Here is a 16174-nt window from a genome sequence, read left to right as displayed (position 1 = left end):
TGTATATATATTAGTGAGCTATAGGCTTTTTGCCTTATGGTCAAATAAATAAACCTGCTCTATATTGAGAACAGTATCAAACCTGCTCTATATTAAGAACAGTATCAAACCTGCTCTATACTAAGAACAGTATCAAACCATCTCTATGTTGAGAACAGTATCAAACCATCTCTATATTAAGAACAGTATCAAACCTGCACTGTATTGAAAACAGTATCAAACCTGCTCTATTTTGAGAACAGTATCAAACCATCTCTATATTAAGAACAGTATCAAACCTGCTCTATATTGAAAATACATGTAGTATCAAACCTGCTCTATATTGAAAACAGTATCAAACCTGCTCTATATTGAAAACAGTATCAAACCTGCTCTATATTGAAAACAGTATCAAACCTGCTCTATATTGAGGACAGTATCAAACCTGCTCTATACTGAGGACAGTAAAAATACATGTAGTATCAAACCTGCTCTATATTGAGAACAGTGTCAAACCTGCTCTATATTGAAAATAATATCAAACCTGCTCTATACTGAGGACAGTATCAAACCTGCTCTATACTGAGGACAGTATCAAACCTGCTCTATACTGAGGACAGTATCAAACCTGCTCTATATTGAGAAATTTGGAAAATTAAGAAAATCTTTTAGGAAGAAACTAACAACAACTAAATTTCATAACTCTATACAGAACCACTTCTTACTCACGCTTGGCCTCCAGTGATATACTTATTACTTGGTATGGTGATATTTGGAAAATTAAGAAAATCTTTTAGGAAGAAACTAACATCTAGTGTTTTTATTCAGAAAAGGAATAGGATTAGATCTTTAATCCAGGTAAATAATAGTAGATAACACATTATTGTGAATTATATCTTTCAAAGATATGGATTATAATGACATGGTTAGATATTAGCGTTGTTTGGAAATTAACATGTTATTACTCAGCGATTAAACAGGCGCCAATGCTGATGTCAAGGAGCATTCAATACAAATATAATGAAAAGTAGCATTATATGATGTTATATTAAATAACGGAACACATTTTTATTGTATACTACTCCTTAGATTTATTACTATAAAACCTGCTCTATATTGAGAACAGTATCAAACCTGCTATAAAGATATCGAACCTGTTTCCTCCCAAGCCCGAACAAAGAATTTCCATCCGGATATGATATGGATTTAATCGAACAATGATTGGTTAGCCACATATTGGTCTAATCCACTTATAGATCAGACTATGGATATAGAACGTGCTGTGTATGTTTGTTTATACAGGGTAGGGTGGTATATGGCTACAACTGACCATCCTAAATTTCATAACTCTATACAGAACCACTTCTTACTCACGCTTGGCCTCCAGTGATATACTTATTACTTGGTATGGTGATATTTGGAAAATTAAGAAAATCTTTTAGGAAGAAACTAACATCTAGTGTTTTTATTCAGAAAAGGAATAGGATTAGATCTTTAATCCAGGTAAATAATAGTAGATAACACATTATTGTGAATTATATCTTTCAAAGATATGGATTATAATGACATGGTTAGATATTAGCGTTGTTTGGAAATTAACATGTTATTACTCAGCGATTAAACAGGCGCCAATGCTGATGTCAAGGAGCATTCAATACAAATATAATGAAAAGTAGCATTATATGATGTTATATTAAATAACGGAACACATTTTTATTGTATACTACTCCTTAGATTTATTACAACTTTGGAGTATTATACCATACAATTGTCGCTTAAAGATTACTAATGTTATAATGTGAAATAATCAGTAATGTTATAATGTGAGGTAACATTCAATAATGTTATAATGTGAAGTAACAATCAATGACGTTATATTATGAAGTAACATTCAAAATGTTATAATGTGAAGTAACAATCAATAACGTTATATTATGAAGTAACATTCAATAATGTTATAATGTGAAGTCACAATCAATGACGTTATATTATGAAGTAACATCCAATAATGTTATAAAGTGAAGTAGCATATAAATGTTATAATGTGAGGTAACATTCAATGATGTTATAATGTGAAGTAACATTCAATAATGTTATAAAGTGAAGTAGCATATAAATGTTATATTATGAAGTAACATTCAATAATGTTATAAAGTGAAGTAGCATATAAATGTTATAATGTGAGGTAACATTCAATGATGTTATAATGTGAAGTAACATTCACTAATGTTATAAAGTGAAGTAGCATATAAATGTTATATTATGAAGTAACATTCAATAATGTTATAAAGTGAAGTAGCATATAAATGTTATAATGTGAGGTAACATTCAATGATGTTATAATGTGAAGTAACATTCACTAATTTTATAATGTGAAGTAACATTCAATGTTATAATGTGAAGTAACATTCACTAATGTTATAATGTGAAGGAACATTCAATAATGTTATAAAGTGAAGTATCATATAAATGTTATAAAGTAAAGTAACAATCAATAATGTTATAATATAAAGTAACAATCAATAATGATATAACTTAAAGTAACATTCAATTATGTTATTGTTTTCATGTTCTTATTCAATGTTACATTCAATAATGCTATAGTATGACACACATTCAATAATACAATGATAAAGGTACTATGAAATAAGTTAATGATAGCCTTATGCTTTGTCTTTTGTTATTATATACAAATAGATACTTGACCCTTGGTTCAAAATATAGGATTGTAAATAGTTATGGTATGTTATCTTGTTATAAATAGAAAAAATACTTTCTTTAAAAGTAATGTCCTTATGATAGTAATTCAAAGCATGTCATGTAATAAAAACATCGCCTATATTTTAAACATAACTTTAAAATAAGAATTATGTTGAATTGTAACTTATGTTACCATGCAGATATCTAAAGGTATAAATCTTCAACATATTTTCCCTAATGGTCATTTTTCACGACAAAGACATCCCTTTGTGGGGGCACCCAACGGTGGAGGAATTATCTACTTGTACAGTCTGTAGCACGAGGGATCTCAGTTTACTGTTGCATCCTGATAGACGGGATGGATAGACATTGAGATTCTAATTTATGGTATCTTATTGGTTAAAAGTAATCTAAAAATTGACAAATATACTGAAAGGACGTTATAGTTTTGACGTTAACGTACTGATGTATAGTATTGACCCACAGCCCGCTTTAAATATGGGCTATGTCAAGTTATCAAGTCATCTTTTCAACAGGGTTTTTAGACCCCCTTTGTAAATATTGATATTATAAAATAGGAACACGATAAAGTCTATTACATAAAAAATACATCTTATTAATACTAGTATGTCATTTGATATAGGTGATTTCATGAGCATGGATATTATTAACGATAATTCTTTAATAACTGTGGTTCGTTTCTTTGTAATTCTGTGTAATGGTGTTATGGTTTTAACTGAGTGTTATGATTTAATCTTGTTAGCTTGTGGATTTGTTTCGAGATCAACGTAGGGTATACCATCTAGAGCGCATCGAGTAAATCATGGTTGTCAACTAAGAATGTACATGTACTGCTAATGTAATAGTTTACGTATCGACCTTTCCGTTGGGAATCGAGTATATACATCCTTTTTTAGATGAAAACTTAACTTACATCCGTTCTCAATTTGCATATACTTCGAAATTAAAATTCTATTGGAGAAGTTTGTCCACCAGAGGATCAAATCTTCATTCTAGAGAATATCTTGTTTATAGATCCATATCTGTAATGTCAAATCAAAATGATAAGTTGTTGTATTGTTTTCCAGCATGAAGAAATTTATCGAGGTATATTAAGGACATTATTACACCCACTAGGAGCACCAGATCATCATATTGGTGTTCGTCCTGGAGATCTGATTGATCATATACAAGAGGTAAGTTCCATTTATTCCCATTTTGATCTTCGGTGTGGGGAATCCATGAATCTACCTGGGTTGGGGCCCCCCCCGGGAATTGTTTGGAAATCTACTGCAGGCTGAGACCCCTCTGTAATTCAATTAGATGTCTGTTCATAGAAGATTTGAAGATTTCCATTCTGTAGTACATTTATTATTGCCCTTGGTAGAGTATATTTTGTCAAATTTTGTATTTTTTTCTGGGGCTAGTGCCTCCCTAGGTTTGGGCGCCATTTATGGTTTTTATTTGCACTATCCCAATTTATAGTAAGATGTTTATGGTTCCTGTAATAATAGAAATACTCATATGTCTTTTGCAATGCTGAAAGTTCCTCTGGCGCTCTTTGACTGATTCAGCTTTACAGATGTTGCCAAGGATTGTCGATTATCTTTTGCATGTAGATGTGGGTGTGCAAACAATTCATTAAACTATAACTTTTTGTTACCCAGGTACGAAGGGTGTTCCCATCGATCACATTTATTATGTATTGATTACACTAAAATAACTCAATGGTTCAACGATTTTGCATAAAAGATGTACCTATGCAACTTTATCAGTTAATCATATACGTCATGAATAAACACTTTGCCCTGTATTTGTTTGCAGGTTTTTGAAGTGGAACGAGATGACCATGAACGATTTTTACGAGATGAAATCCGAAATAAAGTAAATATGATCTAGATATCGTTTTACGTTTTAGCAGTTAATTAGTACTCTTGATCATTCTTCAATTTGGTATTGAAATGTATTTAAAGCATTTCCCATGTATATTAGAAATTAAATGAATATTAGCTATTGATATTAGCTATTGATATCAGCTATTAATATCAGCTATTGATATTAGCTATTAATATCAGCTATTTAATATCAGCTATTGATATTAGCTATTAATATTAACTATTAATATTAGCTATTTAATATTAGCTATTGATATTAGCTATTAATATCTGCTATTAATATCAGCTATTGATATTAGCTATTAATATTAGCTATTGATATTAGCTATTAATATCTGCTATTAATATCAGCTATTGATATTAGCTATTAATATAAGCTATTGATATTAGCTATTAATATCATCTATTGATATTAGCTATTGATATTAACTATTGATATAAGCTATTGCTAACCAAATTGCAGTTACAAAATTCTGAATTCGTACACTTTGATAATTGTTTTCAGCCACGTCAGCTATTACTGGGAGTTAGAGTGGTGGAAGCGAAGGATCTGGAAATTCAAAGGCAACAAAAAGGTAAGCACCATCATGTATTTCTCGTTGGACCACATGTTGAATAGTCGCATTGATTCAAGATATCCACTGTTAAGATTATTGAATTCACTTTTGATCTTTTCCAATGTTTCAGAACAAAAGAGTTTAAACTATACAACAAACTTGCAGGTCTTCATTCATTTGTCCTAGCTTGGCATTGTTTCTCAATTTCAACAAAATTTAGAAATAACTTTTCATAATTTACCAGCCAATGTTTCTGAAAAAAGTACTGTCGAATATGAAACAAACTAATAATTATTTTTATTTATTTCCATATTTCAGATTATAAAGCCTATTGTTTACTACAACTAACATCAGCATTAAAAAAGAGCAATAGAAGCAGCTCAAGTTTATGTAGATCTGCTCGTTCATCTCCGAAAAATTCACCGAAACCCTCACCCAAAACATCACCTAAAACAAGTCCTAAGATTCCACTTGGTAAACTAAGTCCAGTTAGATCATCAAATGCATCACCATGGAGAGATCGAGATAAAGTAATGAAAACTCAAACTGTAGCATCCAGTGATCAACCCTTGTACTGGAATGAAGAGTTTCACATGTAAGAGATATTATACTAGATCAATATACCTTCCTGTCTTTAGAATCTATAGAATTAAATTACTCAATTTTAGTTGATACACAGGAATCTTTACTTCAGATTTTGGGCGTTCATGTCGGCACATGTAATTAAAGGGATTATGTGTATTGGGTACACTGTTATTATATCGATTAGCGCCATTCCAATTTTCAATCAGGCGTCTGTGGTTCCTGCAATTCCACGTTTTTTGACGTCACTATTGCAAATGGTATGATATAAGCAGATTTGCGATAGTGACATTATGAAATGTTTAGTTTAAAGGGCAGGAACCATAGACGTCTGACTGTCCCCCGATGCACATTTACCTCTGTACAATCCGTTTTAAGATGCACCTTTCCAGAAGCCTAAGGGAAATAACCCAGTTTCATTGATAATTTTCGTTGTAAATGAAATATTATAATTTATAACACAACTCTTACTTTCAGTAAAATATCAGAAATGCTAACAGATGAATTACAAGTCTATATTTTTACACAGGAAACAGTCAGTGAAAAATCTGAAAAGACCAAAAAACTGAAAGGGTAAGATGATGTTAATTGTTATAAAGAGCCTTCATATTTGTAATTTTGAAAACACGACACTAATATACTAAATATCACTGTAAAATATGTAATTGCCATTACCCACTCTGTATACCAAATTCAGCAAAGGTGTTATATCAAAATACATAACATTTTACTGTTAGACACACTGTTTTCAGAGAACTGTATGAAGATATCGCCAAGTTTTTATTGCACTAATCACAAAAACTTAAGGGATAAATTGTTTTTGATATCAGTCCAAGTAGTAATTGTTATTATTTTGTATTTGAAGGTTATTCAAACGAAATGATACAGATAAGATATTAGATGTGAATGGTGGCCACGTTATAATTCCAATAAGGGTGAGTTTTGAGGTATTAATAGTCTTGCTTGATAAGAAGCCAAGAACAAAGATGCACATTGTGTTGTCATAGATCTTTACTTAGATTTATACTATTGTAATTTCATTTTAGCCTTCAAATGTAAAACATATATATTCTACTATTCTATATCCTTTGATGCCTCAACAGTTGGAAATCAAAAAAGAAAAGGCTAATTCCACTGTCCTGGCAAAATGGGCTTCGCTGCACAATGCACTCCTTAGCCGTAAAAGTAGAAAGTAAAATCTCATTTCATGTGTATCCTATAGTGATGTAAACAATGTCACGTATTATTCTCATAATATCAGCTTTGCAATTTTTATGTTGATGACTCTTGACATGTTATTATAGGATATCCCTGTACAAGGTATTGATGATTGGTTTAATTTTTACCCAGTAAGTGGTGATAAATCACAACAAGTTGGTAAATGTCATCTTCAACTCTCTTTATCACATGTACAGGTGCGTTTTAATTTGGGTGTATCAAAATTTATTTTTTAAACACTAGTGCGCTTTGACATTTTTGTTACCTTGAATAAAGCAATGACACAGCTAGATGCTGGACTGATAGGTCACCATGGTTGTCGATTCAGAAGGAGTTTCCCATTTGATAACATTACAAGCACTCCAGCCTTTCAGAAAAATGAATCCAGAAAAGCCCGATGGTAATTTCATTTCAGAAAGATTAACATCTATAGTGCACAGCGATGTTTTGCACCAAGAAAAGTAGAAACGTAGGTTGTAAAAAGATGTATTTTATTAAAAGTGTACAACGATTGTTTATATTTTAGGGAAGTCAATATATGTCATTATTCTCAGCTGAAGATTATCATCTAGTTTCATCACAACTTCATAGATTCTGTTTACAAAACGTTCAGGTTAGTTTCTATTCTCTTGACTCTGGTTCTTTGCCCAATCAGCGACAGAAAGCATAATGTAAAACTTCAATACTTCATTTGCTTCAACACGTCCAACTAGTCCTTTGACGACCTGACATATCATGTTTTTTTTATGATTAAATGTAGTTTCAACGTGTAAATCAAAGGCTGATTCCTTAATGGGCAATTTTTCGAGAAGAGATTGTACATCATTTGAAAATTTTCATTCTTTACAGTCTTTAGGTATACTATACATGACTTGTGCGACATAACATGTCCTTCTAGGCCAGAATGGCCACATAACGTTCATTTTTGTGAAGAAAAATACATTCTAGATGTTGATTATTATGTATATATTTTTTTATATTATTTTGTTAGTCGGAAGGTAAAAGAGAAGTGAGTCTACCAGAGAAAAGTCGTAAAATATTGGATATATTTGGTAGTGCTAATAGAATCTCAACACTTTCTCAGTCTATCATGTAAGTTGGCGATTTATACTTAATGATGGTATTGTCACATTTTGCTGAACTGACATTTCGACCTGTTCAATTTACACCACATTATCATAAATAATGAAGTTTAATATTCTACTAAGATTGATAACGTCTTGCTGATAGAGCCGAATAATAGTAATAAGTATTTTACCAAGTCACTACGAATCTAACAAACTAGCTTAAATGTTGCATTGATTCTACATACATTTTAGGGACCTTACTGTCTTATTAGAATTAGCCAGTGGTAGTGATTATGAATCGATAAGTGACAGTGTCTTACATAAAGCATTGACCAATGTTCAGATGACCTGGATGGCTAAACAAGTTGGTGATGAAGCTTTTGCTGAAAGGATGCCATTAAGCGATGCCGAGGTAAATATTCACTATTCATTGAGCTAAATTTGTCAGTAATATTACAGTATTCTATTTTGACTTATGATTTCTTGTCTGGGAAAGTCAAGTTACAAAACCGTTATGTAAGAACAAGAAGATAATTAAACGGAAATGGAATTTTAGCCAAACCAGTTGGCGTACAAGACACGAATAAAAGCTTTTGCACTAAAATAAAACTATTGAAGAATAGTCAGAGATGTTATTGTTCGCCATCCATATTTTATTTTACTACAATACATTGATATTTAATGAATTTGATATTTTATTTCATTATAGATCTGTGTATATAGAACGGCAACTAGAAATTATATAGCAGCTATCAGTGAAAGATTAGATAAATTGCCTTGTCTCTTCCCACCTTCAACAGAACATCTAGCTATCTTGAAATCAAAATTAGGGTAAGTACATTAAAACATATAAATGTACACAAAAATTGTTACTTAGTTTGAAGAAAGGAATTGCTTGGATATCGCATAAAATAGCATGTAAAAATTGGGGTATTTAATTATATAATTATAAACGAAATCAACGTAACTGCCAATAACCATAATGAAAATCTAACGAGATAACAGCTTTAGACATGTTGAGCTATCTTTTGCATTAGCGTAGAGGACATTTTGGTAGCTTTGTTGACAAATCGTAGGAAGACATTTAAAAAATTCAAGACAAAATCTTTCGCTTTCACCTTTTTTTGCTTATCAAAATTACTGGAAAATCCCATGGATAGTAACCATCTATTTTCTTATTTACAGGATTGTTGTTGATTTGTTAGAAATGGATTTATGGGATTCAACAATTTGTCCAGGGGAAGAATTGACAGAGAGATTAACTAGAAAATTACAGGTAATAGTTTATGTTTAAGAAATGTGTACGTGATGTGTACGGAAAAGACTGTTTTCTTCTGAGGCTCCCAGACGCCTTCCTCAATTTTTTTTTCTTTTGTTGCACTCAACACAATTTTTTTTATCATGGAACCACTTAAATTCCTAGAATTGTATTTGTTAACCGAAGATGTATAGTATATTAATTGGTAATGTGTTATAATTTCAGGACGATATTAAGGAATGGTTAAGTATTAATCTATCGTCAGTATCAGAACATGAGTTCATTAAAGATCCTGTAATAACAGAATGTACAACGTTAACAGAAGTTGTAAATAATCTTACATCACACTGTACTCAACTCGGCGTTATAACCAAATTTTATAACTCATTTAATATCAAATATTACAGAATAGTTATATTGATAACAGAAAATTTGGTGAGTTTTGTTTCCTTCATTTCTTAAAAGAATATAAGAGAATATACATAGTTGCCAGTCATTTTTTAAAATGTTATAGGAATTGTAATTCTACACTTCTACTGTATAAAGTAGTAATTTAAAGGGATGGTAAAGATCTGTACTGCCATTTTCATTTTGTCTTTCTACTAGTATAATAGCATTGTTTTATGTCAATGTAAGACTGTAGTGCCTTACATGATTACTCTTAAACTTAGGCTAACTCAATTTAAGGCGACTTGAATGGTAATATATTATTATGAAGGATTCTAATATCCAGTGTTATGTTTCAGTTGGTGAAGGAATTACGCCATCAGATGTATGAAATGGATAAATATCAAAATAAATACCATTATTATCCAGAAAATATCACTTTTTCTAGTCGCATTACACTACAGTTGTATTTCGCTGTTAGAAAATATTATGATGTTGTGAAAGAATATTTGAAACAAAGGTAAGAAAACAATTAATTTGCCAATTGAATATCCACTCTTAGTATTTGTGAAATGTTGACTTATTGTTGTATTTTGTCTATTTCAATGCAGCTTACCTCGTGACACTGTTCATCTTTATGTAAAACCTTTATATTACAATTGTCTAAAGATAAGCAGGACTGAAATTAGTGTGCTAATCATATATTTGACACCCCTCAACATTTTGTGAACTCTTCCACACATGATTACTTTCTATCAGTATTAAACTGTATATGTATGATTGGATGAGCACATATGCAAAATTAAAGGCATTTTTTGTCGCCTGTTATATTATATCATGTCTTGCAGATAAGTGTAAGTGCAACTGACTTACAACTGGCAAGAACCTTGTATAATTTCAGTTTTCTTTTTATTTCAGAGATTTATTCCGAATATCATTTAGTCACTATCAAACATGGTTTGAGAATAGTTTAATATTTTGGTTACAAACATTTAAAACAGAATGTATGGCTAGAGTGGAGAAAGCACTAGAAATTGACAAAGATGTAAGTATTGATTGGACGATACAAGTTTATCTTAGATAGTCATATTAAATTTACATATTGCCCAACCTTTTTCAATTTCATTCACCAATGTTTCTTTTAATTCGTGATCATATTGAATCAGAATGTAGTAGTAATCAAGTAACACGGCTATGCCATGCCCTAGATAAAGTTAAATAAATATGAATTGAATTTTATAAGATTAGCCTACTGATTCGAATTTTTAATATTGTTAAAGCAATTTATTTCTTATTTGGATAATACGTCAAAAGTTTAACACAAAATCAAGATGTTAGATACAATGCATTAAAATTCACAATTTTAGGTTGTGCTAGTGACATCATTAGTGAAATTTTCAAATTCATCTGTTGACACATTATCCTGTTTTGCTAAGGTAAGAAAAAACCTTTATTTGGATTATCATAGTTTTATTGTTGATTGGTTTTTCTTTTCCGTTATGATTAAAATGTTGTTCTCGAAATATACTAGCATGTGAAGTATTTACATATATTACATGTTAAGAATACTGTATATAAATGTCCTATTTAAAATTCCATTTTCAGATAACAGAGGAATGGAATCAGATAGATTTTCAGATGCCAGATTTAGCTATGATGGCTGTCACAAAGATAACTGACGTAAGTTAATATATATGTTATATCATATACAAGATGTCATCACTGTTTAAAAAGTGTTAAATACATCAATTGTAGAGTGATATAGAAACATAGTAACATGTTGTTACTCAAAGTTTTGAGCCTGCGTTCCTACTGAAGTAGTATCTTTTCTTGTGTCTGCATTTGAAACAAGTTCCAATCGTTTGTTTAAAAATGTGTGCTTAGTGGCAATTATTTAAGCACCAAAACTTTTTTATATTACATTCTTTTTATTTATATTCAAAAATACCAATTTAATCTTCAATTATTATCTAGATGATTTGTGAAGGAGCTGGAATGTACGCTGATAAAATCCATCGTTTATTAGAGAGAAATTGTTATTATGATGATCAACAAGAACAGTTTGATGTGACTGACAGGGTAGGTTACCTTGATATTTGATACTCAACTATAAAGGTCACTTATTCGACTGATTTATATATTAATGTCATCAATTGGTTCATATCCCAGTAGATATACGCATATAACTTATATAAATTACTATAAATTTTGGACATTATTGAATTTTAATATTACATTGATTATAATTTAAATGTCAAAAGTTCGCTGATAATTTGAAATGTGTAGCATAGCGAATAATCAGTTGATAAATAGTCTTTTAGTCTTGTGTATATCATTCAATACCATTTAACTGTCTTACAGCGTTAAACTGAGTCAACACATGTTTCTAGTCCTGGTTTTGATATTTTTGTATTTCTGTAGACAAAATGTATATCTTTTAGTTCTTTCTTAAATTCAAAATTGGTGTGTATATATCGGTTGTCTATATCTAAATACAATATCAAGTTATTTATTAATGCAATTTACATAAACAACATATTTATATTTCAGCTGTGTATAACATTAAATAATATAGAACATGTAAGACAATATCTACATGAATTACCAGAATTATTAAACTGGCATTCAGTAGCGGAATCGTTATCATTAAAACATGAAAATCCATTAATAGGAAAGCAAAGTTTAAAAACATTGAAAAGACTTATTTCTACAACACAATGTGATATATCATTAAAAAGTAAATATTTATTACGGGAAATTGGAAATAAAATGAAAGTGAATATAGAACAAAGTATGAAGAATTTGAGAAAACAACCAGAAAAACCATCAGTAAGTTTATGTTTTTCTTAATATGATGACATTTTCATTATATATCTATATGTATGTACTCAAGTTGTCAGTATTCCTATATGTTGTGTCGTGGGTTCTCAGGGTTTAACATCAGAGATGAAGTGATAAGAAGGACAACAGTTTATTATAGTAATAAAAAGAATAGACATCATGTAAATCGTGCGGTCGTATCGTCTTGACCTCCCGCTCATTTCTTAACCTTCTTATATGAAGAGTTCCAAATATAGAGTTGTGTCCCTTGGACCACTCAGACCACATCCTGATCGTGTTAATCTGGAAAGCAAATGAATTTGAACAAACGTTACTAATTCTATTGCAAATTTTATCTGATTTTGTTGGCTTTTTGTATCTAAACACAATAATACTCGTTTCATTATATTAGGCTGGACATTCAGACTTCTCGTGACTTCTGCCTGTGTGTAGAGATGGTAGAAATGGATGATAGAGGCAATATCAAATTGCAACATAGGACCATTCTAGTGCTGATGCTAAACAATATATTTCAATAATTGCTTATTTAAGTAAAACTGATTCTTTTCAGTCAATAGATGAAACATTATTTTATTTATCAACTAACTTGGAAACACTGAATACTCGACTGATGACCTCTATTTATCCTCAAATGTTAGAAGATCTATGGAACGTAGTTTTAATGATATTTGATCACCAGTTATTAGTGGGGGTAAATATGATACAATATACTTTTAATACATGATTATTATTTAAAAGTATTGGATAATATTACATATTACTATATACTATATATGTATCTTATTTTGGGATCCATAAATTATGTTATACTTGGGCCACTTTTCTGGTCACCAAGTAACTTATGTTCAGTGGTGCTGCTGAAGGATAGAATTTTGTCATGGTAAAATTAGTTAGAATTAAATTGATAATGTTCAGGTTACAATAACTATATTTTCTCTTCACAGGAATCCCATGAATACTATGAAAATATGAAAATGGTACGTACAGTTTAATTTGATTTTGTTTGTTGAAAACTTATCAATTCACTTTGAAGGGGCTAGAATTAGATGTACGTTGCTTAAATATGATGGAGACTGAAGGGAGATAATTTAACAATTTGAAGACTAAAGGGAGATCATTTGAACACGAGAAAATTCAAGGACATAAATTTGAATTTCAAAACTTTATAGTAACTTGTTTTGATGTTTCATACACTATATTTTGTTTTCGTTTTTGCAGCATTTTAAATCATTATCAGCCTTCTTCATTGACTGTGGGATGTCAGAATGTACAGTAAAGAGAGGGCAATATAAACAAGTTATGGAGAGATTAGAATTAAACTCTATGACATCAGAAGATCTTATGTTGTCTTATTTTGATAACCTCGCTCAAAGTGTGGTGAGTTTAAACCTTTTTTAAATATATGATAGGATTTTTGTCGCTTCATTCTGGCCTCTCTTCTCTAAACTTCAAAAGTTAGCATGCAAAATAGGGCACTCTAAAGGGGGTTAATTTGAATGTTGAAGACTAAAGGGAGATAATTTGAATGTTTAAGACTAAAAGGGGGGAGGGGTCATAATATGTATGTTGAAGACTAAAGGGGATAATTTGAATGTTGAAGACTAAAGTTAGATAATTTGAATGTTGAAGACTAAAAGGGGGATAATTTAAATGTTGAAGATTAAAGGGAGATAATTTGAATGTTGAAAACTAAAAGGGGGAGGAGGGGGGGGGGGGGGGGCATAATATGAATGTTGAAGTCTAAAGGGAGATAATTTGTATGTTGAAGACTAAAGGGAGATAATTTGAATGTTGAAGACTAAAAGGGGGATAATTTGAATGTTGAAGATTAAAGGGAGATAATTTGAATGTTGAAAACTAAAGGAAGATGACATGAAGATAATTCTATGATCTAAAGGACACAGTCTATGCTAATTATTGAGGATAAGCTCTCTACTCAAAAACTCAAAATAAAACCAGAAGTTATTAAAATAACATAATATTTTTCTTACTACAGCAAACACCAACAGATTTTTTAGGAAGTTTAGCAGTAAAAGTTGCATATGAAGAAGAGACAAGAAATAATGTTGCTATTCATATTAAAGGTAATTATTAACCAATCAAAAACATTGTTTTGGTAGAAAATGTAGGCCTATAAGAATAATACCTGATAATACTATTTGTCTGTGCACTTTAACGTTTTGAAAAAAGTGATAAAAAACACCATCATTTGTTATGTATGTAATACTATGAATACAGTGAAAAACCAATGATTGTTGTTCTGATTTTTTAGTAGATTTTAACAAACATGAGAACATTTTGTTTATTTTTGTAATTTCAGTATTAAGAGCTGCTGGATTGCCAGGTTTAGATCCAACTGGTTTCAGTGATCCTTATGTTACTATAAATATACGACCACATATATTAGCTGGTTCTCAGAAAACTAAACGTACACCAGTTATTTATAAAACATTAGATCCAACTTTTAATACAGATTTTGTATTGTAAGTATTTGCCTTTGGTAATTTCTAATATTTGTAAGTTGCTTTGGAACATAAACTTATGTTTTAAAGAGCAACTTCCAGATACTAATCTATCCAAGAGATTGTAAAGAGATTTTCTAAAACTTTGCTAAAACATAAGAGCATTGATTTGCATCATTCAGATTTTCAGTCAGAATACTCTGTACTCTGAAGTTTGAAATTGGATTGATCTGATTGTTATGTAATATATATATTGATCTTTGAAATTGTTTTATTCTTCAGTACGTCAATACCACAATATTATCTAAAGAAGAAAGGAGCTGTATTGTTATTTTCTGTTTATGATTTTGATCAACTAACTGCTGATGATTTTGCTGGTGAATTTGCCATACATTTAGATACACTGCATAAACTTACAGATAATCTTACTGTAGATTCCTTACAAGCTATTATATTACCTTTAAAAAGACCTAAACTAGAAAAACATGGTCCATTCCAGGTAAGGACAATTGAATGACACATCTTTCCTAGAAAATACTCCATTACATAATAATACATGTACTATATAGTACATGGGGGTAGGAGTAGGTAGGTAGGAGAGGCTAACATGGAAAAAGCATTTTGTTGTTCAGAGGGGACAATAAACCAAGTGCAAGTATGCTACAGGCTTTTCACCTTAAAGATCCCTTGACAATTTGAAAGTGAAAAAGAGTAAGCTTATAATGCCTATCTGATGTTGAGATACAGAGAATAATCTTAAATAATTTCTGTATTTTCAGGTATTAACAGAAAGACAACCTCGTGATAAAGTGGCTAAATATTTTGTCAGTGAAAGACTTCGTGTTATAAATAATCAGAGAGAACGGACTGATAAAATCAAATACTCAGCATTATGTGGCTTCTTTCATTTCTAAGGGCTGTGGTGCATCAGTGAGTTAGACGCTTGCTAGCTACACTGAAGGTCCAGGTTTCAATCTCATCATAGGTCAGGATAACACAGGTGGGACTGACCAGTGTTTAGATGTGCGTCAAAGATCCCTCTACAGTTGGAAATAGAATGACGTATGCTATGCAGCTGTCCTGTCCTCATTGCACACTGCATAGTGATGCCAGGTCTCATTAGGGACAAATAGGTGCAGAAAATAGGACGTAAACCTTCATTTCATTTCTATATTAAGCCTAGGCTACTTTTAATTCTAGCAGGTAATTGGGTTACATGTTCTGTGAT

General features: G+C 30.9%; 1 protein-coding gene across 1 annotated transcript in view; it reads left to right on the top strand.

Annotated features, from left to right (window-relative positions):
* The window catches only part of LOTGIDRAFT_231532 (hypothetical protein), a gene marked incomplete at both ends in the record, with an annotated part of 19192 nt that extends 3332 nt beyond the window's left edge, over positions 1-15860 (top strand). The window contains 25 exons of the mRNA XM_009053689.1: positions 3768-3875; positions 4504-4563; positions 5080-5149; positions 5450-5726; positions 6191-6286; positions 6579-6648; positions 7018-7128; positions 7458-7544; positions 7923-8023; positions 8251-8410; positions 8708-8829; positions 9184-9274; positions 9482-9691; positions 10003-10163; positions 10562-10688; positions 11011-11079; positions 11249-11323; positions 11618-11722; positions 12194-12472; positions 13035-13175; positions 13703-13861; positions 14481-14568; positions 14805-14967; positions 15229-15445; positions 15726-15860. Coding sequence (XP_009051937.1) covers positions 3768-3875; positions 4504-4563; positions 5080-5149; positions 5450-5726; positions 6191-6286; positions 6579-6648; positions 7018-7128; positions 7458-7544; positions 7923-8023; positions 8251-8410; positions 8708-8829; positions 9184-9274; positions 9482-9691; positions 10003-10163; positions 10562-10688; positions 11011-11079; positions 11249-11323; positions 11618-11722; positions 12194-12472; positions 13035-13175; positions 13703-13861; positions 14481-14568; positions 14805-14967; positions 15229-15445; positions 15726-15860 — 3282 coding nt within the window. The remainder of the gene's footprint in view (positions 1-3767; positions 3876-4503; positions 4564-5079; positions 5150-5449; positions 5727-6190; positions 6287-6578; positions 6649-7017; positions 7129-7457; positions 7545-7922; positions 8024-8250; positions 8411-8707; positions 8830-9183; positions 9275-9481; positions 9692-10002; positions 10164-10561; positions 10689-11010; positions 11080-11248; positions 11324-11617; positions 11723-12193; positions 12473-13034; positions 13176-13702; positions 13862-14480; positions 14569-14804; positions 14968-15228; positions 15446-15725) is intronic.
* Positions 15861-16174: the final 314 nt, after the last annotated feature.

The sequence above is a fragment of the Lottia gigantea genome, assembly GCF_000327385.1.
Source record: "Lottia gigantea unplaced genomic scaffold LOTGIsca_20, whole genome shotgun sequence".
In the NCBI taxonomy this organism is placed as follows: Eukaryota; Metazoa; Mollusca; class Gastropoda; family Lottiidae; genus Lottia; species Lottia gigantea.
The sequence above is the reverse complement of the archived record's forward strand: the minus strand, read 5'-3'. Positions and strand labels throughout refer to the sequence as shown.